At 44.0% G+C, this 26,950-nt stretch overlaps 2 protein-coding genes across 7 annotated transcripts in view; both read left to right on the top strand.

Moving 5' to 3' along the window:
- The window catches only part of EPS15 (epidermal growth factor receptor pathway substrate 15), a 113,395-nt gene extending 96,992 nt beyond the window's left edge, over positions 1-16,403 (top strand). For 3 of the 6 annotated variants that reach the window (XM_045584592.1, XM_036447245.2, XM_036447248.2), the window contains 5 exons: positions 313-382; positions 6,572-6,672; positions 8,866-9,028; positions 11,711-11,892; positions 14,033-16,403. In XM_045584592.1, coding sequence (XP_045440548.1) covers positions 313-382; positions 6,572-6,672; positions 8,866-9,028; positions 11,711-11,892; positions 14,033-14,179 — 663 coding nt within the window. In that variant the 3' untranslated portion in view covers positions 14,180-16,403. The remainder of the gene's footprint in view (positions 1-312; positions 383-6,571; positions 6,673-8,865; positions 9,029-11,710; positions 11,893-14,032) is intronic. The other 3 variants (XM_036447246.2, XM_036447249.2, XM_036447250.2) reach the window with 2 other exon arrangements.
- A 4,706-nt stretch (positions 16,404-21,109) lies between these two features.
- The window catches only part of TTC39A (tetratricopeptide repeat domain 39A), a 51,243-nt gene continuing 45,402 nt past the window's right edge, over positions 21,110-26,950 (top strand). Inside the window, exon 1 of the mRNA XM_036447275.2 lies at positions 21,110-21,213. Coding sequence (XP_036303168.1) covers positions 21,161-21,213 — 53 coding nt within the window. The 5' untranslated portion in view covers positions 21,110-21,160. The remainder of the gene's footprint in view (positions 21,214-26,950) is intronic.

Genomic DNA, 26,950 nt, shown 5'->3' with positions numbered 1-26,950 from the left:
ACTTCTGAGGTGTTGGCAGTTTCTTGGAAGATGATTACATATGTGTTCACTTGATACTTATTTGTTAAACTGTACATATGATTAATACAGTTTTATGAGTAGATATTGTATTTCGCAATAAAAGGATTAGAAAATTATATGTATCATTTTGATTTCATAAGATTGCAGATTAATAAGGGGTATCATTTGTCCCTAATGCCCGTATTCCTTAATGAATTTAGAGTCTGTAAAGAATATTTTCTTCGGTGTGGCAATGAGGTTTCAGCTATGAAGTGTTGCCTCTCTCAGTCGTGTTCTGTGTGATTTGTTTAGGTAGAAACACTGAAACATAACGATCCTTTTGCTCCCGGTGGAACAGTTGTTGTTGCAGCCAGTGATTCAGGTAAGAAAACATCCACCTCTTTGAACAGTAAAAGCATTACCCTTTTTCTTTAAGCTTCTTTTCTTTGGTCTCCAAATGTATTTGTCCTATTTCCTTATGTATGGCTTTAAAATTATTGCATAGTCATATCCAATTGTAATCTTCCAATAATAATAATGATGACAAGTGTTTATTACCAAAGCAGAAGATGGCTTTTGTTGTATGCCTTGAAAGAATGGTCTGGGGTTTTTAATAAGTAGTTATGGAAAGAGACTATGTCAAGCAAAGAGAGTAACACGAACAAGGAATGGAGGTAGGACAGATAGGGCATGTTTAAGGAAAAACAGTCCTTTTGATAAAGCACATTTATAAAGGAACTAGAGGCCTGGTGCATGGATTTGTGCACCAGTGGGGTCCCTCGTTCTGGCCTCTGGCTCTCCAACATCCCCTGAGGGGTCCTGGATTGCGAGAGGGCAGTTCTTGGCACCCCAGAATCGGGCTCCCACCTCTCTGGTTCTGGGTGTGTAACCTGAGAACCGCAGCTGCCAAGTCACCACAGCTCAGTAGCTCCTGCGTTGAGCGTCTGCCCCCTGGTGGTCAGTGCACATAATAACTAGTGGCTGGAGGGCCTGTGGCTTAGGCTTTTATATATACAGATAGTTAAGGCTGAAGGGGTAGATTGCAGTCTTACTGTAGGAGGTTTCTTTTGCCTTTGTTGGTTTTCTCTTTCAATTCAGTTTCAAGCTTATTTCCTGTAAAGTGATAGAATAAATGACTATAATAGTCTGGGAGGGACTAAGATTTATTGTTGTTAATTATAATATGATACCACTTATTGAGCACTTGCATAATTCCAGCATTCTATGTGCTAACCATTTTTCCATAATTGGTCTCATTTAATTCTCACATGTGAAGCCATTTCACAAGGTTCAAGATGGAGTAATAGATGGAAACAGTGGGCCCATCTGATGTCTCTCGTTTTCCCACTGACCTTTTTAATCATTCCTTGTGTCTCCTTTGCTGATTCTTCCTCTTTCCCCCAATTTCTTTATGTTGTGCTGCTCTAGGCCCTAGACCTGGGACATTGTTTCTTCTCCATCTGTACTCCCTTGGGGATTTCACCTGGTTTCATAGATGTACATATTTATATGCTGATTTATATCTCTAGCCACATCTTTTTTCTCAAACTCTAGACTCATACACCCAACTATCTATTGACATCTTCACTTAATTAGCTTCTAGATAAATCTAACATAACATGTCTAATATCTTCAAACACCTAATCTTCCTTCCCAAACCTGCTTCTCTTAAAGCTTTAATTCATGGTAATTTATCTTTAACATTGCTAAGACCTGAAACCTCAGAATCATCCTTGGTTCTTCTTTTTCTTTCTCTCTATCCCTGGTCTTTGAGGAAATATTGTATTACTGGCTCTGTCTTCAAACTATATTCAGGAAAAGACTTACAATGGGTACCTTTCTAACTCTTTCTCATCATTCATTCCCCTTACTCTCTGCTCCAGCCACATAGCCTTTGTGCTATTGCTCTAACAACAGGATGGTGTTCCTTAGGCTCTGCCCTTAATTGTTCCTTATTCATCTGTCCACATGATGATCTCCATTACCTCTAACAAATCTTCGCCAAAATGTCACTCAGTGAGGCATGCTCTGGCCACCCTATTTAACATTTACAGGCACCACCACCCATCCCAGCACTCCAAACTTGCTGTTCTCTACTCTTTTTCTTCCATTATGGCTGATTACTTTCCAGCATACTATATAAGTGACTTTTTTTTCTTTTAAAAAAATATTTTTATTGATTTCAGAGAGGAAGGGAGGGGAGAGGAAGATAAAACATCAGTGATGAGAGAGAAATTATTGATTGGCTGCCCTCCTGCACACCCCACACTGGGGATCAACCCCAGAGCCTTCAGTCCACAGGCCAACGCTTTATCCATTGAGCCAAACCAGCTAGGGCAGATAAATGGCTTTGTTTTCTTATTTGACTTCTCCTTCCATTAAATTTTAAGTTACATAGGAACTTGGAGTTTTGTATTCACTGATGTATTTCAAGAACCTTAAACCATGCCTGGCCACATATTATTCCTGAATGAATGGATGAATCACAGAGTATATGATAGGAGGCCAGTGGATGAAAATCCTGGGGATGGGGCATATTGTTTATTTTGTTCTGATAAGTGTTTTTTGTTTTTTGTTAAATATTATGGTAAAATATACTTAACATAAAATTTACCGTTGTAAACACTTTTAAGTATACAGTTCTGTGGTATTCAGTATATTCACATTGCTATGCAATCATCACATCCATCCATTTTTTTTCATCTTCCAAAACTGTAACTCTATACTTGTTAAACAAAAGTTCCCCATTACCCCCTCCTGCAGGCTCAGGCAACAACCCTTTACTTTCTGCATTTATTAACTTAACTATTCTAGGTACCTCATCATATAAGTGGAATCATGTAATACTTATCTTTTTGTGACTGGCTTGAGCTTGATTATCTTGTGGGTCATAAACGAGTCATCAGGGAAGAAAATATTTCCTCCTCGTTCTCCCAGGATTCTCTGGTAGACAGCTGTTTTATGGGAATTATTTGTGAGTCTTAAAACTGGTTTCACTTACTCCTTGTTGTTCATCTGCTTGTGCTAAGAAATGTTATGATATCTGTTTGGAAGATTCCTAATACGTAGACGGTTTCTGTACTTTTTTCTCCCCCAATATTTTCAACAATATAAGTTATCCCCTATTTGCCAGACCTTGTTCTAGGCCTTGAAGATACAGTGGTGAACAAAACAAACTTCCTGTATTTATAGAGCTTATATGGGAAAGATAGACAATAAACAAATATATAATATGTTAGGTACTTATGAATGCTATAAAATAAATCATAAGGGGATAAAAAGTGACATGCCTAAAATGTAGCTTTATCAATCACACTTCACACAAAAAAAGCATATCAACATAGTCTGATCTCAAATATGTAATGGGAAAAAAAATACCAGGATAAAAAGTGGCAATGGTCTTAATCCAGCATGTAGAAGGGAAGGGTTCAGGAATCTGGAGAAGGTACAGTGTGTAAATTAATCAAGAGTCCAGAGATGAGCCGGGACCGGTTTGGCTCAATGGATAGAGCGTCGGCTTGGGGACTGAAAGGTCCCGGGTTCGATTCTGGTCAAGGGCATGTACCTTGGTTGCGGGCATATCCCCAATAGGGGGTGTGCAAGAGGCAGCTGATCGATGACTCTCTCTCATCGATGTTTCTGACTCTCTGTCTCTCTCCCTTCCTCTCTGTACAAAAATCAATAAAATATATTTTTTTTTTAAAAAAAAAAAAGAGTCCAGAGATGAAACATAATTTTGGAAGGCATTTTGGGGAGCCAGAGAAAACTTAGCTAAAGAAACCTAGTTCTCTGTCTCTCAGGACCCCTTGCTTTTTATTAACACAAATTGTCCTAAAGTAAGGTAGATACACATATCAAAAGCCAGGGTTTAGTATACAGAATCCATTGTCAGATTGGAGGAACTGCCTCTGGCTGCTAGGTATTTGGCGATGAGGAGGAGGCAATAACATGTAGATTGAAATACTCTCAGCTATCTGGCAGCAAACAATTATTTATGCATCCTTTTCAGGTTTGGGGAAATGCCTTTAACCATTTCCAGATGATTCAGCTCTGCTGACATGCTGGAATTAGCTTCCAGTAAAATAAAAAAAAAAAAAAAAAAAAAAAAACTGTTAAAAACGTAAAATATTGTTATGGGTTATTTCTGGAAATGAGATTATAGATGGCATTTTTTATTATGCTTTCATGTATTTTTCCACAGTGTTCATTACCTTTATTCTTGGGGAGAAGAGGATCCCATTTGCATTTAAAGCCTGATTTTGCTGGCTCATAGCTCCTGTGTGCATCAATAGGAAGAAAGCCACCTGCTGAGTTCCTCTCCACGTGTTATTCCTGGGACTCCTCAGCAGGTGTCTCACACATGAGCTCAACAAGTTCACACTCAGCGGCTCCTTCCATTTCTGGGTGGGCCTCTGCTCCCTATCAATCATGATCAATAGCTGAGAAAGTTCTAGCCAAACTCGTATTAATTCCCTAGTTTGAGCAAAAATGCTTTGTCGTTCATCCAGGATAAATTTCCCAGTGTTTGGACCAATGCTGAATAGATCACTTATTCTGATGAAGAAGGTGTAGAAAAACTCTAGTAGGCTACAGTAGCATATACTTCATACATAAATGTTATGTTTTTTTAATTTATTTATTTCCCAAAGTATACTCCACAAAATTTCAGTCGCTTCACAAAGTTTGTCGTATTTGACCTAACTCAGCACTATTGCCAAATGTTATGACTTCTTGTAAAAGCTGTGGGACAGTGGCAGAGAACAAGCATGAAGCTGATTTCTCAGTCTCTCCAGTGAAAAGAGCTCAGCTCCTTTTCCCTCATTACCTGTCTACCAATCAGGAGAGCGTCTGCGCCCTGATTGTACCTCAGCTGCTGTGGAATCAGGAATAACAGGAAGAGGAGGAAAAGGAAGGGAAAGCCTGAAACACCAGCCGTGGCTAGGCTGGGCCCCAGCTGTGGACTCAACAGATATGTAGTAATAATAAAGCATGTTTCATAGCTAGAGCTCCAGGATTTCCTGTAACTCTGAATTTCAACATCCTCTTCAGGCTCAGAGTTGTTGGTGTATCCCTAAAGGACTGGTTTTGTCTATGATTCTCACTACTCCTCTATACTTCCTCCACCCCATGAGTATCTTGGGGACAAATCAAACAAAAATAATATACAGAGCTGGACAAAAGTAGGTTTACAGTTGTAATACAAATAAATAATATAATAATTAATACATAATAATACAAGAATAAACTCCATATTTTGTGTACTCACAACTATAAACTTACTTTTTCCCACCCCTGTATATGTTCCTTGCCATCTTGTTTATGCCCATGGTATGCTCATTTTTAGAGTAAAGGCACATTTACACATTTCAGTGAGTGGTTGGGCACAGTGTTCTGAAACTGATTTGATATAAAGATGGAGAGGTGAGGAAGGATAGGAGATTTTTCTGCACCTTTTTGCTTTCTCTGTCTTACACTCTCTTTTGCAGATTTCTTTCCTTCCTTTGCTTCTTTTCTGCTTTCTGATATCAAGCAGAAATTCCTATAAACATTCTTTGACTTTATTGGTGGCCCTATGCCTGAACAGGTGAAGCCTATCTCAAAGTCGATCAGTTCATTCTGGCCAAAAATGTTAGTCCATGTGGGAAATGTACCTGATGGAACAGATAATGTGTCATGCCTATGGAGCAGTGGTTACATAACTGCTTTTGCAATTACTGTGCCTTCTGCCTGGAATAGCTTGCTCTCTCCTACCTTCATCCATTTGGCAGATTCCATCCCTTATTTAAAAGACTAGCTCAAATGTTAGTCTTTTTTTATACTTTTCCTAATTCTCCCAGACAGTGGCTCCTCTGACATGTTTTTCATATCTCAAATAGCTCATGTAAGATGGTTTTATTATAGTTTGTTTACCTCACTAGACTGTGAGCTTTCCAGGGGTGGGAACTCTATTTTCTTATTTTCCTAGATGTGCTAGTCAACATGTTTTTTGACCATTCATTTTTCATTGGCTAAGCCTTATTTCCTATTTTTAAGGATCTTAAAATCTAGTAGAGGGTGATATACCAATCATAGATCATTACAGTGCAAACTAGAATGCAGTCAGTGCCACAAAAAGGAAGAAATCACTTCTTGTTCTTGGAATTAGAGATGCCTCGGTTATTTCAAGCCTTGTGGATGAGGTAGCATTCAAATGGGCCTTGGAGAATAGGTGTGAAATGTGGAATTAATGTAGTCTAGCTTCCTTTACTTCTTGATATTGTTATTATGAATATATTAAGTTCATGGGAGTTATATTATGTGACATGTATTCTAGAATCCTAAATGCTTTACCTAGAGTTAGTTTACCTGTTTTTTATCTTAAATTATTTATCAGTTGATTTATATAAAGGAATGCATTTATCATGTACGAATATCAATGTGCTCACTGTCTTCTTGGACTTAAGTCAGAAATGTAGGAACTAATATTTGGGGTTAGATATTTTTCACCTATCTGAAATGTTACCAACCAAAAGAGGACATGGAATTTGATGTCTTTCTGTCCTGTTGCATTGATGTTCTTTATTCTTTTCAGCCACAGACCCTTTTGCTTCTGTTTTTGGAAATGAATCATTTGAAGATGGATTTGCTGACTTCAGCACATTGTCAAAGGTATCTGAAATGGTTAGTGGGAAGGTATAAAATACATTGTTTCTACCAAAAGAGCAATCCTTCCTTTCAATTATATAACCCCCTCAACAGTCTTTGCAATTTGATTTCAATAATTCACAGCAAATGTTGGTTTCAAATAGAAATAGAAGATAAGATATAATTAAAGTAGATGTACATATTTTTGTTTATAAAGACAATGGTGATACCATAAGTAATTATAGTTTTCTGTGACAGGTTTGCTCAACACCTTAATTTTTAAGAGTCTTATGTAGTTTTAAACTGCATTTTTCTCGTCTGGGTCAATAGTTGTATAATCTGGGTATTCATTCCATCCTCTGCATTGGTTAGTTGACTTTTTTTTATTCTGAGGCTGCTAGGGTTATGTTAATACACATAGTCCAGCACTTACATGTCTCCTACCTATTTTTCAGGGTGGCTCTAGGACTGATGGGAGCCAAAAGAATAAAATTAGAATATATGTCAAATTGTCTGTGCCATTGGTTTTCAACTGGGTATAATTTCCCCTCTGCCTATCCCAGGAAACATTTGTCAATGTCTAGAGATACTTTCTAGTTGTCACAGTTGGGTAGGGGGACTATTTATATTTAGTGGATAGAGAGAAAGGATGCTGTTAAAATATCCTACCAAGTTCTGCCCAACACCCCGACACCATAGAATTATGACCAGCCCAAAATGTCAGTAGTGCTACTGTAGAGAAACACTGGCCTAACTAGAGCTAAAATCTTAACATTTGATTCATTATAGAAAACAGAATCTTTCATTACTCCATGGACAGGGTCTTCAGACTCACATTAAGACTAAAATTATGATTCCATGAGATCAGTTTGCTTTAAAAAAAAACAAACTGACTTTCAAGTTGTCTTTAATGTTCAAGATGTCACTTTAAAATGGCCTCTGGTAGTTTTGTATTGCCTGAAGCTTGACAAACCTTTGATCCCCAGATGGCTTGTTTGATATGATCTTTTGCTCTTAATAAATATCGATATTATAATCACTACTCATATAGAGCAATTAAAAAATATTCCCCCTTTGACTCTGAATGCAAAGGTTAAAATGTCAGCGCTCAGAATTAAAATAAATAAAACTGCATAATACTGAAGACTATTCTTCCAAATGCTATGTGTATAGCTTAATTGGTATCCTACCTAATAAAAGAGTAATATGCAAATTAACCACCACTTTGCTACACCTACTAGCCAATCAGAGCGAGTATGCAAATAAACTCAACCAAGATGGCTACAGCCACAGAGAGCAGGAGGGAGGCTTGGGTTTCCCAGGCAGCAGAGGAAACCAACCTTTCCACCTGCCCTTGTGGACCTAGGGCTCCACTTCAAGGCTACAAAGTTTCAATTATAGAAGGTAAACAAATCCAAACAGAAATGGTGGCAGCCACAGAGCAAGTAGAAGGCTTGGTTCTGCTCCAGGATACAAAGTTTCAATTGTAGAAGGTAAATTCCAGATATGAGGGTCACCAGGGGGTGTGGCCGGCTTGCATACCACTCCAGGCCCCTCACTCAGGCTGCCCCACACTACAAGAGAACCCCCACCCTGATCCAAGACACTCTTCAGGGCAAACCAGCTGGTCCCCACCCATACACCAGGCCTCTATCCTATCTAATAAAAGAGTAATATGCAGATTGACCATCACTCCAACACACAGTATGGCTGCCCACATGATATGCAGATTGACCATCACTCCAACATACAATATGGCTGCCCACATGTGGTCAAAGATCCTGTCCCCATTTGGACACAAGTTGGCCACCACAAGATGGCCAGAAAGGGAGGGCAGTTGGGGGGAACCAGGCCTGCAAGGGAGGGCAGTTGAGAGGGACCAAGTCTGCAAGGGAGGGCAGTTGGAGGCAATCAGCCCTGCAGGGGAGGGCACTTAGGGGTGACCAGGCCAGCAGACAGGGAAGTTGGGGGCAAACAGGCTGGCAGGCAGAAGCAGTTAGGGGCAATTAGGAAGGCAAGCAGGCAAGCAGTTGGGAGCCAATAGTCCTGGATTGTGAGAGGGATGTCCGACTGCCCATTTAGGCCTGATCCATTGGATCCCATCTCTCAATGAGTCCCAGATTGGAGAGGGTGCAGGCTGGGCTGAGAGACACCCCCCCTTCTGCCTCCATGCACGAATTTCATGCACCGGGCATCTAGTAATATATATAACCGTGCATAAACATTTCTTTTCTAACAAAGGCTAACAATGAAGATCCTTTCAGTTCAGCCCCACTGAACTCTGCCAACAATGTGGTCCTTACAAAAAACGTGCTGGAAGAAGCACCAGTCAAAAGTGAAGATGTACCCCCAGCACTGCCACCGAAGATTGGAACTCCAACAAGACCCTGCCCACCACCACCTGGTATGAGAGTACCTAAATCATCAAGATGCATTTTGTTTTGTTTTTTTTCTTAACGTATTGTGCGAGCCTTATTTATAGACTTACCTAAAGGGCCTTTAACAAAGCAAGTCAAGAAAATATGGCAGAAAACAGAACAAAACAAAAGCATGGCAGGAGCCTGCTGCTATTCTCTGTTCTGACCTCAATGCAGAATTACAGACAAGTGTACATGCTAAGAACCCAGCATGTGTAACTGTCATGAACTACTTTTCTGGCACATGCAAACTTCTTTTAAAATCATTTTAAAGAAGCAGTAAATGGAAAAAGGAAAGTATCGATGAAGTCTCTTGCTTTTCAGAGCCCATTGATTACTACTTGAACAATAGTTTCCTGCACTTTTGTGTTTTAATTAATTTCTATAAGAGAAGATTAGTTTGAAGTCCTGTTCTTTTCTTGCCAAATGTACTTCTTAAATTCTTTAATGTGAGAATATATGGTTTTTGGTACCCAGAATTTAGCAATATAGTGATTTGAAAGAAATTAATTTTTTTTTTCTTCTTGAAGAAAAGTCTTTTACCTCACTTAATGAGAGATGCCTTTGTTTTATAAAAGTGATTTTTTGGGGAATCCGGGAATAAATTTTTTTTTTTTTTTTTTTTAGTCTTTAGTACTATACAAAGAAAAGGAACAAAATAAAACAAAAAAAGGCTAATCCCCTGAGTAGTTGTGCTACTAGGTTGTTATGTGAGAAGACACATCTGGTACATTGCTCTTTTAATCATATATCATTCCTTGGGAAATTTTTAGCACAGGAACTATAGATTAGTATTCTTTGTTGTTGTTAATCCTCACCCGAGAATATTTTTCCATTGATTTTTAGAGAGAGTGGGAGGGAGGGGGAGGACACAGAGAGAGAAACATCGATGTGAGAGAGAGACAGCGTTTAGTTGCCTCCTGCACATGCCCCTGGATCAAGCTTATAACTGAAATACGTGCCCTTGACAGGAATCGAACCCAGGAATCTTCAGTCTGCAGGCTGACACTCTATCCACTGAGTCAAACTGGCAAGGGCTTTTATTTATTTTTTAAATATTTTTATTGATTTCAGGTAGAGGAAGGGATGGAGAGAGAGAGAAACATAAGTGGTGAGAGAGAATCATTGATCATCTGCCTCCTGCATGCCTTCTACTGGGGATGGAGCCTACAACCTGGGCATGTGCCCTGACCAGGAATCAAGCCGTGACCTCCTGGTTCATGGGTCAATGCTCAACCACTAAGCAACACCAGCCAGGCTCAATTACGATTCTTGTCTTTTCACAATAATCTTTCTATGGTACTTCTTGGGATGATTATTTCTTCCTTGATTTAAAGAAATTTCATATTCAATTGTTAATACTCAATTATCTGTTGAAAAGTTAGGTAAACGAATGATTTCTATCTTTTAAGGAAAAGTAGCCTATATCATATATTGTTAGATGGTAAGGTTATCCAATCTATATGTTAAACAAATAAGAGTCAATTTGCTCATTTAATTTTTAGAACTATATAATGCCAATAGTGAAGTTATTTTTTAAGTTCTAAATAAAATAACATATTAGTGCTTTAACTAAATCTTCAGCAGAGTGAGTGCATATCACTATAGAAAGATCAAGGAAAGGATGGTTTGTTGGAGAAAGTATTTCACTGGGAGCTCAAAAGTTTGAGTTCTAATTCTGGATATGTTCTGACGAGCTCAGTGATCTTGAGTGTGTAATTTCTGAGCCCCAGCTGTCTGAGCTGTTAGATGGTGGCAGCAATTCTAATTCGCAGGATTGGTGGAAGGCTCCACCAAGATGTGAAATATGAACATCTTTTGTAAGCTATTAAAGAATTTGTTGATACAATTGTTATTATCAGAGATACATTGATGTGAGTGAGACACAGTGATTAGTGCCTCCTGCACATGCCCGGGATGGAGCTTGTAACTGAAATATGTGCCCTTGCAGGAATCGAACCCAGGAATCTTCAGTCTGCAGGCTGAATATACATTTTAAGAAAATATATATTTGAAGATATTTTAACACTTGTTCTTAATTTTCTTCAATAAGTGTTAAATTTTAAACTTTAAAATTTGAGAACTTGCTTGAAAATGAGGATGCTGTTGTTTGGTCAAAGATTTTAAGCACAAAGACTTAGGCCCTGTGCTTCAAAACATACTCTTTATTCTTCAGTTTGATGTATTGTAGGTGGCAAAGTAAATTTTTAATTTCATGTTCCCAGATGTCATATTTAGATCTAGAGAAAAATCAGAAGAATATCAGCATTTTTCAAAGGTCATTTGCCTTTACTGCCACAAGTGAAGAACTGAATCAAGCTGAGGTGCTAATAGCTGAGGCCGGTGACATTCCTTGTCATTCTCCTGTTATCTTTTCTTCTCTCTTTTCCTGGGAACATGCTATTTTGGGGAAGAAAAGGGTTTACTCCAGGCAGAAATAGGATTCCTGACCCATCCTATTTCCCTTTGCTGTTTTTTAATTTACCTACATGGAGCTGCAATATAGTTGAGAGGTTATGTGTGAAAAATATGAAGATAGATTGTTGGTGTGGCCATTTAAGAGGAAATTGAGAATGTGTTTTGGGCTTTATGCTTCCCGTGTTCATGTTCTTGTGTGTTCGTGTTTGCTGCATTTACTAGTTGAGTTAATTGTAATGATTTTGATCCAGGGAAAAGACCCACCAACAAATTGGATTCTTCCGACCCCTTTAAACTGAATGATCCATTTCAGCCTTTCCCAGGCAATGATAGCCCCAAAGAAAAAGATCCTGATATGTTTTGCGATCCGTTTACTACCACTACCACTACCAATAAAGAGGCTGACCCAGGCAGTTTTGCTAACTTCAGTGCTGTAAGTACTGTGAATGGGCTGTTTGGGGGAGAATCTTTTCATTTATAGTTTGAAGGGTTTTTAAAGATTATTTTGGAATCTTCCAAATTTGTATATTTCCAATTAAATTTACTAATGGACTAAAAGTGATAATTATTCTTCCCCCAACCAAAACCTCTGTTTGCTTCTGTTAGGATGGTTCTAAAATTACTCCATTGCACAAGTGGTTTCAGTAGTCTTAGTTCTTGTGATATATACCAGATGTTGTGAACCCTTCTCTTCGTTTTGGTAAACAGCGTAAATAAAATCCTTACTGTTGTTATTTTGTAAATTGTTATGGATGATGGGCCATTAGACAGATATCTGCTCTCTGCCCACTGGGTAAATAATGCCAATCATGAGCTCAGGTATTTGTAACTATGTGTGTGTGTGTGTATAAAACTTTGTTGATTTCTGGAGACCAGTCAGCAACTATGATATGACAGGATAGGGCCAAGGACTCTCTGAATAGAAAGTAAAACTCTGGTTTTATATAGTTGTGTTTTTTAATGTCAATTTTATGAAATAAATACAATCGTCAAGAGTTAAACAAATATTTAATTATTTGGAAGATTCTAATTCACTAACCTTCCATATTTGCTCTACCTGCTCCCAGAACTGACTGAAATAGGTAGAACAGTAAAAACAAATGGAAGGAAGCGGTGATAACGGCATAGGCAGGGCCTGTAACATCCCAGAACTGAGAAAACCAGCTATGGAGATGTCACTCTGGAGCAACATAAAGCAATGACCTTTTCCACCATTATTTGATAAGAAACAAGGCTTTTAAAAAAATAAAATTCTTAAAGTAGCTAACAAAGTTTCATTTTCCCAGATTCTATAACAAAGGAATTTTCCTCTACTTATCACTTTAAGCCCTTGAGATGATTTTGGAAATAGGAGATTGAGACCCTGGCCGCAGTCTGTATGTCTCCATCAGTGTTGCATTGGGTCACTCACCCAGCAGCCACTTCTAGTTAGAAAGGAGGTAGACAGGAGTCTGCATACAACTAAGTCACATGAATGAAACCGAGCTACCTAGATTTTAAAATCTGTACTCTAAGCACCAGTGGCTTCTTATGAATGTGAAGGAGCAGAATAGGAATCAGTATCTTGATTATTGAAAAATGGAATGTCAGGATTATACTGACCTGACTTTTGTTAGATGAAATTTGAGTTGTTTCAAGCATAGAATCAAGAATTGCTCTTCTTAGGAGATTACAATCCACTTAATATAAAATAATCTTCTGACAGTTTGTGGCATTTAATATATAAATATAATGTCATCAAATCAAAACCTGTTTAGAATGATTCTTGAACAATAGCTGAGGCATTTTGCTTATTTCATCCTCCAAAATCTCAATAGAGCATAATATAAAGCAGCTCATAAGAATTTCTTTTTTCATTATGAAAAATGTATTAAGTATTAAAAAATTTAAAGTCCCTCTAATTCCTAAGGAAAAAAGCTATCATTTCATCTTATTGTGGTATTTAGTCTATTGTGATATTCCTCTCTGTGACAGAACTTGAAAGCAAGGAGATTTTTTTTTTCTGGCAGAGTATTAGCCACTCTCCAGATGCAATCCTGGGAGGTTGCAAGGAGAATTTTTTTACTTAGTATCTGCCAAGATTGCTTTTTTGGGTAGATAAAACTATTTCCCTGGCCTAATTATTGGTGTTAAGGTTTTATTTAGATTCAGTCAAAATGTTCTCAGTGCCTGCCAAAAATGTTTATAATGCATTTGAAAGAAAGATTTGGTCCACATCTTGTTTAGTATTCTTATTTGATGTATAGTTTTCCTGTACCAGAAGGTTAGATTAAGGAAGGGAAGCACCGGTGGAATTAAGTTGAAAATGATTGGTCATGTGAGGATGCCCAATGAAGGTGATGTAGTAGATAAAAAGGCTAATCCTCACCTGTTTTTAAATCTACTTATGTCACCTTAAGCATATACTTTTTAAAATAATTTTAATGTTTGTTCTTAGACTTGCTATCTGTAAACTGCATTACTTTTTAAAAATAAAATCAGAATTAGGAATATCATTTGTAGAAACTATTTTTCCTTCTTTTCTTTTTGTTTTCTCTACTCATTTGTTCATTCATTTATCTTTTACACGGTAGTATCCCTCTGAAGAAGATATGATCGAATGGGCCAAGAGGGAAAGTGAGCGAGAGGAAGAGCAGAGGCTTGCCCGACTGAATCAGCAAGAGCAAGAAGACTTAGAACTGGCCATTGCCCTGAGCAAATCTGAGATTTCGGAAGCATGAGGAATTCTCCTGTCCCTTGTCATCCATAATGTACTCTTCTCCCTAAATACTGAAGATCTTTACAGTATATATCAAAACTACCTATGAGCATAGGTTTGAGATTCCTGTAACTGTGACAAAAGTGTACTTGTTTTTTTTAAAATTCATTTAAGACTTGTCTTCTCCCCAGAAAAGCAGCGACGCAGTCCGACAGCTTCACCCAGGTCCCGCTCTCGTGTGCATTTACTGTGCGCTTTTGCCTGCCTCTGCTGCTCTCACTTGTAAAGCTAGAGCCCCCAAGCCTCTGCCTTCTAGAACGTAGAGAAATAGTGTCACCCCTGTGCTACTCTTGTTTTGAAGTTACTCTGATGATAGCCAGTGGGGTTCTTAACATTTGCAGTATTCTCCTCTGATTTTAATGGGTGAGGGAGGGGAAGGGAAAGAACATCCTGTTTCTTTTATGATAGTGCAGATTGGCTAGTTTAAAGTGCATGTTAGTGTTTCCATAGAACCAGAAGACTGATTAATTTGTTTTCTATAGACAAGGAAAAATATTTTGCATAAATTGACTCCACTATTGAAAAGGGGATGCTTTAGATTGAACCGTTACAGCTTCAGACTCAATTTCTTCCTAAATAAAAACATTAAAGCCTCATGTGAAACATTAACTTTTTTTTCTGAATTTAAAGAATTTTAGATAGAAAGATACCTCTCCATACTTTTAAGTGCTAAACAGTGGAGAAAATTTATCATCTAAAACGTACCCGTCAGTATAAGGCAAGCAAAAATGGTAACATGGCAGTCATTCTGCCGGGCTGTGGCACTGTCCTCTTTAGTTCATGGCAGGTCTATTTTTGTACTTTTGGAGAAGAAACGTTAGCAAGCTAGAACTGGAAGGTACTTTAATTTTTTTGTACATATTTTTTTGTTTCCTTTAACGAAGGCTCAGTTACTTGAAATGTAAAAACTTTCACTGAATACGAATGAAAAAAGTGGCATGTATTAAATCATATTGCTCATCTTTGTGGTTTAAAGCAGTTTGTTCTCTTCATGTTTTTGACCATGAAAATGGTAGGCTAGCAAAGAAAGGAAAAGTCCTGTTATTTTAATTGGGAGAGAAGAGACCTGCCAAATTATAAAGTTCTTCATGTGTGAAAAGCCCGTCTCTGGTGAAACTGACCTAGCATACAAGGTGAATTTGAACTAGACTGTGAAGTGGGCCATACAACTTAATTCTAATTTTTTTCTCAACATCAGTTACTGACTTAGGTAATGTATTGAATACCTATTCACCAAGATAAAGAAAAATGCATCTAAAAATGAATTTAAAGTCTTTCTGGTTACCAAATCCAAGTGATATTGATCTGTGTTAATCAGAGTAACATTGCTTAGCCTATGAATAAATTCTAAAATACCCAATTCATTTCATCTTGAAATGGTGCTTTTTTTCCCCCCTCCACACACAATTGGACTGCTGGAGTTTAAAACAAACTTAAACCACTTTCTTGCACTGCTTTTTTCTACTTTTGTAAATTGAAACAGCATAAAAGACGTACATATGAAGCAAGGGCTGAATCATGATCACCAGGCTTTCGTTTTGATAAACTAATCCAGTGACTGAGGATATATGCGAAAGTTGACTGAGAAGGCAGTAGTGGGAGTTGTGATAGGTTGTAGTTTTGGGTGTTTTTCGTCCCCTTACACTTTAGGAAAAAGGTAAGTTGACTTGAACAACCTTCTTTTTGCACTGGGAAAATGAACAGATGTTTGAAAAATATTTTTCTTAATTAAAAAAAACACTCTGAAAAATATTAACTATCTGTAACTTATAAACACCACCTTTTGATGTAATAAGTGTACCCTAATCTTATGTATGTTTAACTGAATTACATAGATTCTTATCTTTTGTTAAAATATGTATACTTAGTGGACCATTATTATATTAAACTATGTATATATTATATAAATATAAATATATATCTCTATCTTTACACTCACCCTTGTAGGATGAATGTCTTAGGGTCATTTTTGATTCTGTTTTACACTGTTGACTCTGGCTCCACAGCCTGTGCTTCAAAAGGACAGATAAGCATCCTGAGAGCAAGTGGTACCACTTCCAAAGTGTTAACTATCTTTACAGACGTGTTCAGGTTTCTCTCTCAATAGAATTTTCTCTAATGTTTCAAACTTCTAAATTGTAACCTGTAACTATGAGAACAATAAACTTTAAGTAATAATAAAACTACCCATGCATCTTATTTGAAATGGAGCTTGTGGGACTGGAAGTTGCTCTGCGTGAGTCCGTGAGTGAGTGGGGAGTGAATTCTAGGACGTGACTGTCCACTGTAGGTTTTATAAGCACTGCCCCCCAGGCCCTCCCCTTCTCACAGCATCGGAAATGGAACTTCTAAGCCGGCAGTGCTGCTCCCTGATCAGGGAGTGGGCTGGATTGACAGGAAGCATCGGGGAGGAACTGGCTGGGTTAGGCGCAGATCACCATAGTAGTGACTGTCAGGAGGGAGTGAGAGATGGCCTGAGGACCAGAAGGAATAAGAAATCAGGATGGAGAGATAAGATAAAGGAGCACAGGGGACTGTCAAGGCCATGTGGTTTTGGCTAGTACACACTGGAGCAGTTGTAAGATTAAGGGACTTGGTTGTACTGATTTAAAAAATTGTGGTGTGTTGAACTTGAAGAGGTTTTAGAACTGATGACTCAGTATTTTGTCTTTGACATTTGTTTTTGGTTCCATTGACCCCATCTGGCACAAAGCGCCCTCTCTGGCATTAAGTCAGTGGAAAAAAATAAACTTGATCTGTGCTTTACATCATTACAGCCTGACAATATTTGCAAAGTACAGGGACGGGCTGGCTCCACACTGTCAAGTGGCAGCGGCACCTCATACTTGTTGAGGTAGCTCCTGGGGGCCTGTGTCCTGGTATGGGATCATGGGCCCTTCACAAAGCAGGCGCAGCAGTGTCCTCTGCAGACCGTCAGGCTGGACCTGGGAGGGCTATCGCTCCCTCTGAATATGGCGCACGGGGCGTGGGGAAGACGGCTCCTGTGCTGAATAGTCAGTGGAGTGTGATGTGTGCACTCAAAATTGAAATGCTGTGCCGAAATCGGTTTGACTCAATGGATAGGGCGTCGGCCTGTGGACTGAAGGGTCCCAGGTTTGATTCCGTCAAGGGCATGTACCTTGGTTGCGGGCACATCCCCAGTAGGGGATGTGCAAGAGGCAGCTGATCGATGATTCTCTCTCATTGATGTTTCTCTCTATCCCTCTCTTCCTCTCTGTAAAAAAATCAATTATATATATATATATATATATATATATATATATATATATATATATATATATTTTAATTGAAGTGCTGTGCGTGAGAGAGAATTTACTGCCAAGCCCCACAGATAATGCTTCCATCAGAGAAAGAAGTGTTCTTCCTCAAACACACACCCTTCCATTTCTTACAGCTCCATTCTAATCTTAGGAGGCCACTGCCATATGTGCAGTCCAGCATTGACCAAAACATCGTTATGTGGCTCATGACTGTATTTTGTGGAAAGAAAGAGGCAAGGAAAACTAGCTGACACTTCCTGGGAACATCTCTGGGCCTGGCACTAAGGCTTTCAATACATTACCCCTTTTCAGCCTTACAATACTTAACACAGAAAACATGACTTATAAACAGATGGAAGTGACTTGGCCAAGACGCCCCAATCTAGTGGGGACCAAGCCAGGGTCCAGCCCAAGAGCCTTGGCTCCGAGATGTGCTCGTCCACAACACCAGGCTACCACACCTAAGAGGCAAAGCAGCAGCCCTGGCCCTCAGCGAGAACTGATGTTCTCCAGGAAAACCTGCTTCATTGCAGCTTGCTGAGGTGTCCTGCCCTAGCCAGTTTGGATAGAGTGTGGGCCTGCAGATGGAAGGGTCCTGGGTTCGGTTCTTGTCAAGGGCACATAATTTGGTTGCAGGCTTCTGGCCCTGGTCAGGAGCATGCAGGAGGCAACCAATTGATGTGTCTTTCTCACATCTGTGTTTCTCTCCCTCGCCCTTCCACTCTAACCTGGGGGGAAATATCCTCGGATGAGGATTTAAAAAAAAAAAAAGATTCCTGGCCTTATAGAAAGAACCCAGACCTTGGAGTCTGATAAACATGGGTCTAAATTCTGCCTTCCCATCTCCTAGCTACACAACGTTGATTAAATCTCTCAATCCCTCCGGCCCTCGGTGGTGGTAACAGTTGCGTCAGAGGGTTGTGAGGATTAAGGACGACGGATACAAAGTCTTCGTCAGTTGGCAGTTGGCAGACACTCACTAAGAGCTGTCATGTCCATGTTGAAGAAGACAGAAAGCTAACAGTACATTTTAGGAAAATGTCCATGATTAAATGGAATAAACTTCCGTCATCTTGAGAGTGTTCACTGACTATGGATAAAACTGTCACATAAAAGTGCAGATAACACACATGGTGTGTCCAGCACTGGTCTGTATTGTTTGTGTTAACTCATTTGGCCCTCACAATAGTCCTTTCCATAAGCACCTGTTGTTATCCCCATTTTTTTACAAAAGAGAAAACAGAGGTTAAGCAACTTGCCTGAAGTCACACACAACTATCAAGTGGGGAGGCCGGGATTCCAGTCGAGGGAGGGGGGCTGCTGGAGAGTAAAGGCGAGGTTAATCTCGGGGTTGTTAGATTCAAACTAAGATAAGCTTTAGGGAAGTGGTTCGTAAAAGCTGTATGCATTCTAAGTGCGTGTGGCCGGCAGACGGGGGCTAGGTTTAAAACAGAGATTTGAGTCTGGTGCTTGGGTTGAATCCTAGCTCTGCCACCTAATTAGCGGTTGTGATCTTGAGCAAATTACTTAATCTGCCTCACTTCCTCAGCTATCGAAATTGGGGTCGTAAAAGGAGACATTTGACAGGGTTGTTCTAACAATGAAACATGTAAAGGGTTTAGAATAAGGCCTAACATGGCTTTAAATAAATGATGGTGATAATGAAGAGGACAAAGGAGAAAAGAGGCAAGAAGAACAGGAAACTAGCTTTGACGTGTGAGAACCATGGGACCAAATCCCAGCTCCTAATCTGATCTCAGGAACATTTCTAAACTTCTGAGTCCACTGTTCTCAGAACAGAGCGGTCCGGATTAGAAGTAGTGTATGTAGGGCCGTCAGTGTAGTGCCTGCCACTAAGTAGAAACTTTATAAATTTTAGTTCCTTCTTCGTTTACTCAACACCGAGCACCTGCTACCTGCAGCAGTGGTGCTGGGGTCCATGGAAGACACAGATGTGAGACAGAAATCTGGAGAGAGAGACTCACCTGGTCATTGATAACTAGTATACTAGTAAGGATTAAAAAGCGTAATCCTAAATGCTGTGAGAAAGATAAAAATGTAACCTCCAAAGAGAGAGTGACTCCTCCATTGGGGAGATACAGGAGGGCTTCCTGGAGGAAGTGGTGTTGGCTGCGGGCTCAGAGGCTGGATGGGACTTTAATCCCACTGGGATTAGGCTGGGCTCTGGGCCTTTAAGTGACCCAGCTTCGGAGGCCCCGAGGTATTCATTCAGCCTGTGACCTGGCTGCCTGCAGGGCACAATGCTGCCAGGCTGGACACGGCTCTGTGGGCTGAGGGGTTGGGCTCCTGGGCGCACTGTAACTGGACTTTCCAGATCTGGAAACTCTGGGCTTGTGGTCAGATAAGCAGCATTCTTGGGCCCTTGTTGACCCAAGATTTGGTCGTGAGTACTCAGAGAAAGGGGGAAAGGTCATGTTTTCTCTGCTGTTTACCCAGGAAAAGTGAGAGAATGCCCGGACAATCCCTGAGTCTTCTGCCTTCCACTTTGCACAGACCTCCCATGCCATGCTCAGCCCTCCTGCGGGCCACAGGCAGGCGGGGGAGCACCCGATGGAGCAGACAGACCTGGTGTGAGCCCTGGCTGCACAGGGTGGTTTCAGGGAAACCATCCGCTCTGAACCTCAATCTCATCCGCTGTGAAAGGGGGGAGGGTATTTCATTAGATGAAATTCAATAAGGATTTGTGAAAAGCTCCTGGCTTAAGGCTTGGACCATTAGAGAACGTCTCCTACTTGTCAGAACCAATCACTGTTTTTTAGACACACAATTTGTGTTGCACAGGTACCCAGGGTACAGACCCTGCCCAAAAGGAGACAGAAATGGTCCCTTAGCTGCCTGGCCCCCGAGTTCAGCCCCCAGCCTCTCTCACTGAGGGAACTGGAGCTGGAAGGATCCCTCTGGAACTCCCCGCCCCCTCCGCCTCCCCGGTGCTCCTGCTCCCAGCCTTAGTTGACCTCCCCTGGGTGCGGGCTGAGCTGCCCTGCACTGCAGGGGCTCACCTGGCTTCAGAGCTAGTTCTTTCGTGTTCGCAGTTATTTAAAGTAAAAAGTAAAAATGCACATGACCTAAGACAAAATATGGGATTTCAAAGGAAGTTTGTGGCTCAGTCTCCTCTGATCACCTCCTCCCAGCGGGCTGCTGGAATCAGAAGTCTGGGAACAGGGTCTTGATTGACCCCAGAGCCTGGCTAGGCTGGCAGCCTCCCCTCCCAGGTCCAGGCAGCTTCTCCCACCTCTACCCCCGGCCGCCCCTGCTCTGTGCCCAGCTCAGCCTCTGCCCCCAACGCAGGTGCCGGCCAGCGAGGCAGGTTCTGTCTGCACTGAGGCGGCCGGGAAAGGCTTGGTCACACGATCGCCCATCTGCACAGGCTCTAGGCTGGGTGCGGGGAGGCCCGGGTGGCCCTGCGCTTCCCTCTCTGTGCCCGCGAGCCAAGCCCTGGCCGCCTGGGCCTCAGTGTCTCCCCGGGACAAACGACGGGTCTTGATGGCTCTGGAGGGAAGTGGTCCTGCCCGGGGCCCGGGGTCTGCCGGGGGAGGGGCAGGAAGGCGCCGGGCCGGGCCAGGGAGGAGCCTGGGGCCACCCCGCCCGCCCCGTCCAGGTGCCGCCGCGAGGGGCCGCCCGCCCCCTGAGCCTGCCCGGCCATGGCCTTTCTGACCGCCTGGAAGGGGGCGGCCTCCGGGAGAGGCTCCCGCAGGTAGGGGCGGGGCGGGGCGGGGCGGGCGCGGGAACCGAGGGGCACGTGCATGTGTCCCCTGCTGGCGCGTTGTGGCCCCGGCAGAGCTAGGGCCCCATCCCCATCCCGCTTCCCCTGCTGCCACCTGCTGCCACCTGCAAGGGCAGCTCCAGTGACCTGGACCTGGGAGGGGGGGGGGGAGGGGGTTAGGGGGGAGCTGCGGCCCCTCGGCGGCGCCCCGTGCACCTGGCCCTCCCCAGGGAGCATGCGTGGAGAGGTGGGCACCCTGGGGGCCCGGGCAGGTGAGAGTAAGCAAATGATTGCCCTGCCTGACAGTTCACACTGGGGGCAGACGTGGGGGAAGCCTGGGTCCTGGTTCCGGTCCACGGTGGAATCAGATGCGCCAGAGGTCATGGTTGCGTATTTAACCAGGACCCCCTGGAGGAAGGTCAGCCCTCCTGTGGGTCACCTCCGCCTCCCCAGCTGTCCCCCCTTCTCGATGAGTTGGTGTCTCTAGATACGTCCCCTTGAGACCTTTCCTCTGAGCTGTCTTGACCCCCAACTCGTTTCCTTTACATAATGTTTGCCCTGCTACCCCCTGGCAAAGGTCAGTCCCACTGCCCTCCCAGGGCCTCCCTCTAACTGTCCTATGAGCACCTGAAACTTGGCAAGCCCTAAATCAGACTCCACATCTTCAGCCCCAAACCTGTTCCTCCTCTTGTTTTCCCATCTCAGAGGACGGCTGGCACAGTCATCGCCGTGTGCGTTATCTCTCACCTCCCTCCCTCCCTCACCTCCACCTCAGTCTCCAAGTTCTGCTGAGCTGTCTCAGCGTGGCCCATTCCCCTCGGAGCCACGCCACAGCCCCTGACTTTCCCACTTCTTCCGGTCCCCTCCTCCCATGCACCTTCAGACTGGTCTCTTCCAAAACACAAGCCAGACTGTGTTATTATTTTTCTGCTTTAAAACTCTTCCAAGAGTCTCAAGGGGGTGGGCTGTGCCCCACCCCCAGGCCTTTTTCCATCACTCCCTGACCCTCACGCCGCCCAGCAACACCAGCTGGCTCTGAGGTGTTCTCACAGCCCGGCCAGGCTGTGGGGTTGCCTCTGCCTGGCATGCCGCCCTCCACTCCTGACATTCACCCCTTTAGGTGACCTCTTTTAGACAGGCTTTCTGCCACCCCCTCACCCCACCCCCCGAGTCAGGCTCAGGGCGTTCCAGGCTCCAGCATCTTTGCTTTTGTACTGGGCGCTGCAGATACACTGTTACCTCACACTTACAAATCCCTGCTCTCAGGAGGCCATGTTCTAGGGCAAGTAAACAAGTAAACACCAGATGGATGCTGTGTGGCTCTTTACGGTTTAGAATGGGCGATGCGGTAAACAGTAAAACCCGCCGTGCCCGGAGCATTTCCAGCAGCGCGGGCAGCTCACACACAAGCCAGCGGGGTGCCTGGGGAGCAGGAGAGGGGCGAGTGGCTGAGGTTCTGAGCCTGAGGGGATCCTGGAGGCAGGCTGCCCCAAACAAGGCAAGGCCTTTGGAGGGGATTCCCATATTTAACAATGACCCCCGTGGAGGAAGGATTTTGTGCACAGGCAGGCCATTTCAACACTGGGCCACAGTCACCCTTGTCTGTCTCCCTACCGCACAACGGAGTGTAGACAGAGTCTGTCTGCCCCCAGGGCCCCGGAGCCCACACAGAACGGAGCTTAGCCTATGCTTCCAGTTTGATGAGAATGTGTTGGGCGGGGGGATGGTCTTTGAGGAGGGAGGGATCCCCTGGCTAGGGTGGTAAGGAGTGGTTGTGTCCAGATGGATTTCTTGCCCAGAGGCTGTCCTGCCTGTAAGGATTCAGCTGTGCTCTGACCTCTAGGCCCCCAGGGGCCTTCTGCCTTTCACACGTGTACATACTGCTGATGTCGCAATGTGGACGGAGGCAGGGAGACTGGAGGGGAGGCTGGTGTGATGATGCAGGACAGATGCTGGGTGTGGATTGGTAGAATGGAGGGAATGGGGGAGAAGAAACTAAGAAGGAATGCCGACCACCAGTGTGGCTCAGTGGTTGAGCATTGACCCATGAACCAATAGGTCACTGGTTCCATTCCCTGTCAGGGCACATGCCCAGGTTGCGGTGGGCTCAATCCCCAATAGGGGGCGTGCAGGAGGCAGCAAATTGATGATTCTCTCTCATCATTGATGTTTCCATGTCTCTCTCCCTCTTCCTTCCTCTCTGAAATCAATAATATATATATATATATATATATATATATATATATATATATATATATATATGGAAACTAAGAAGGAAGAACTGAGAAGTGGTGAGTAGACAGGCTGGGAGGCGAGATCCAAAATGACTAATGAAGGGAGAGGGGTGAGAGAGAGTGAGGAGGAGAGGGAGAAGGGGGATTCTGGGCAAGTAGAGTCCTCCACGTCCCTCCATGGGCCTGCGTGAGGGAGTGGGCATGAGGGACTGAACACATGAGCCGTTATACCTCAGGGAACTTGCGGAACACAAATACCCAGGAAACTCTTTGCTCCTAGGGCCCCCATCAGAACTCACACCGACACACGAACCTAAGTCTCCATTTTCCCAGCTTAGGAACTGTGACTTCTCCACCCTCACCCCTCACCCACCAGGCTTCCTTGTCCCACAGCCTGGCCAGAGGGTGAAGAGCTTGGAGAGTGTTCAGATCCAGTTCTGCCACTTATTTATTGGCTCTATGACCTTGGTTCAGTGAATGGGGCTGTGTGAGCCTCAGTTTACTCAGCTGACGTGGTGGGGAGATCCAGTGAAGTCACACTGGTAATACCCAGGCATTAGCACGTATTCTGTCAGCGATCTGCAAATGCAGGTTCGCTTCCTCCTTGCACTGGTATGAGGTAACCTCCCTCCAGAGGGATTTGCATTGGACAGAGGGGATTTCTGAGAGCTTTGAGAGCCAGTTGTGGGATTCTGGGCACCAGGATTAGGTAATGTTAACCGAAGGTCGTTGGCATCAATTTACACCAACGGGAATCCCCAAATTGGAGTGAAGTGAAAAGGGAAACTTTATTCAGTGCAAACAGCTCAATTGTGAAACAGCACTGCCCTGAAGACAGCCCTGGCACCAGCCAGCTCTGGGGCCAGGCCTCTCTCTGGCTGGACCGCTTTGCTCTGTGCCTGCATTTGTTTGCTCTGTGCCAGTCTGCTGTGCCCTGCTGAGGTCTGCTCCAGCGAGCCTCCCCCTCTTCAAACCTTTAGAGAGGAAAAGTGTGCTCTCACATCCGGAGAGGAGCTGATTTATGTAGACAGAAGTCCTTGCCCCAGGCCCATGATTGGTTCATCCTAATGCAAATGAGGATTCCAAGTCCTCCAAGTTTGATGGGTCCCAAAGGCACTGTCCTGATTGGTCAGAATGGAGCCACTCTGACTGGTGGGTGAAAAAGCTGGTTGAGGGCTATAGCTGTGTAGCTCTGATTGGATGGGAAAAGCCTCAGCCCTTTGGCTGACACAGGATTCCAGGAACTCCTTTGTAAAGGCTGAAACGCAGTGCTGGCAGAGCGTCTGTGCAGGAGGCAGGCAGCTTAGTGCAGGCCTGAGAGACCCCTGTGTAAATGGCTGCTGGGCTCTGTTTGTAAAATTTGAACCCAGTTAGCCCCCAGAAGCCCTTCTTCCTCGAGGTATCTTCTTCCCCGAGGTCCACAGTAGCCGGGAACTGTTACAAGAGGGAAGTAACACCCATGCATCTTACACAATATGGACCACCATCTACTCGGCCTACAAACAGGGCCCCTTCCCAGCCATCCCAGTCGCCCCCACTTATGGCTGCTCCTGAGGGAGACAGAGAGCACCGGGAACAAAGGGGAAGTGGGAGCAGGACGATTGCTTTAGAGAGAGCAATCAAGGGGCAGAGCTGCTCAGGAGGAACCTCTGCCCCCGCTGTGAGAACGGAGGACTGCGGGGCTGCTGTGCACACGGTTCTGGCTCTTGGTTTGAGCCTGAGCTCGGGGTGCTCTCTGATGCCACCAGGTCCGGGAGTGTCTGGTTGGCCCCTGGAGTCCTTGGGCAGCTTTGGTCTCTTCCTTGGGGCTGGATCTGAACCGGCTACCAGTGCTGGGTTTTCACCTCTGTGATTCTCAGATCCTTTGAGTTGACTATCAGGCTTGTCATTTTTAAATCCAAGATTCTACAATGTTGAAGCTTCTGAGCCCAGAATTCTGATAATCACTATTGCCTGCTAAGAGTACTTAGGAAGCAGAGAAGAGTAACAGAAGGTTTTTATGATTCTACTCGAAGCCTGGTGCATCACATTCACGTGCTGGAGGGGGAGGGAGTTGGTCCCTTAGCCTGGCCTGCACCCTCTCACAGTCTGGGACCCCTTGGGGGATGTCCGCCTGCCAGCTTAGGCCTGCTCCCCGGGGCTTCTTAGTGCTGCGGTGGAGGCGGGAGAGGCTCCCACCACTGCTGCTGGGCTCACCAGCCATGAGCCTGGCTTCTGGCTGAGCAGTGCTCCCCCTGTGGGAGGGCACTGACCACCACAGAGCAGCTCCTGCATTGAGTGTCTGCCCCCTGGTGGTCAGTGCACATCATAGCTATCTGGTCGATTTTCATATTAGGGTTTTATTGTATAGGATAGGATGGCCCTTCTCCAAGCCCCTCAGCCATCCTGGAAGGAGCCTTTCTGAAGAACTTCCACTTCTGGGAGAGCCACATCTTCCCTCCCAGGAGAGAGGGGTTCCTCTCACAGCCCAAGACTCCCAGGCTTTCCTTTCCTTTTGCAAGATCAGCCTTTCTCAGTTGAACAGCAATGCAGAAATCTATTCCTTTTAGGTAAAATCCTTCCTCCACCCTATAAATGGTTAGTTTACCCCATGTCCCCCAACGATATGGTTATATCAGGACTTAGGACCCTGGGTGGGGCATCAGGTCACAAGAAGACACTTCATTCCTTCCGATTCCCATTTTCCTCCCTGGGATGAAGTGCCCCTGCCTGTTCCCTTCCTCAGCCTCAGGTTTCCCCTCGCTCCCCGGAAAAGCCGGCTCTGGCAAGCACCCACCGCCTACACGAATTCACCTCCACCAAGAAACACCACCTCCCGGACAGAGCATGTCCATCTCAGGTCGAAGGTGGCTCTGCTGTCTTTCCAAGAGAATGGATTAGTGTGCGCTCCCATCAGACCTGGTGGCTGGGGGGCACACCCACGCGCTGGCCCTGAGCACAGGTCAGGCCGGCCAAATGGGGGGTGGCATGCCCACATGCTCCGTGCACAGCACTGCACTCAGATGGTCACCATTCTCTTTCTCTTGCCACTGCCCTGTCCAGCTTCTCTCCCTCCCGGGGACCCTCTGGAGGAGGCCCCTGCTTCTAGGACACCACCCTCCCCTGCCACCCCGCCGCCTCCGTGATCTCGATGAGCTCCCCCTATGGGGGCACGCTGAGCCAACACGCATCATCCCCTCCAGTCCACCACAGCGCTGGCTGGGGGAGGGCTTGCCTCCCATTCTAGCGGATGAGGAAATGGAGGCCTCCTCATGCTTCCTCAAATGCACAGGCATGGGGGCTTTTAGTAACTCATTTTGTATTCAGCTCTTTGAAAGTATTTTCCCAGCTTTTAGGGAACTTGCTCATGTGGCAAATATTTACTGAGCACCAACCTCATGCCAGGCACTGTTCTGGGCACAGGAAATAGAGAACAGAAATGAAGGGGTGGGGGGGAGGGGGGAATCCCCTGCGCCACGCGGAGTGTAGGATTGAATGGGGAGAGACAGAGAATA

The sequence above is a fragment of the Pipistrellus kuhlii genome, unplaced genomic scaffold (assembly GCF_014108245.1).
Source record: "Pipistrellus kuhlii isolate mPipKuh1 unplaced genomic scaffold, mPipKuh1.p scaffold_m20_p_2, whole genome shotgun sequence".
Lineage (NCBI taxonomy): Eukaryota > Metazoa > Chordata > Mammalia > Chiroptera > Vespertilionidae > Pipistrellus > Pipistrellus kuhlii.
This window is presented reverse-complemented; position numbering and strand designations above follow the sequence as displayed.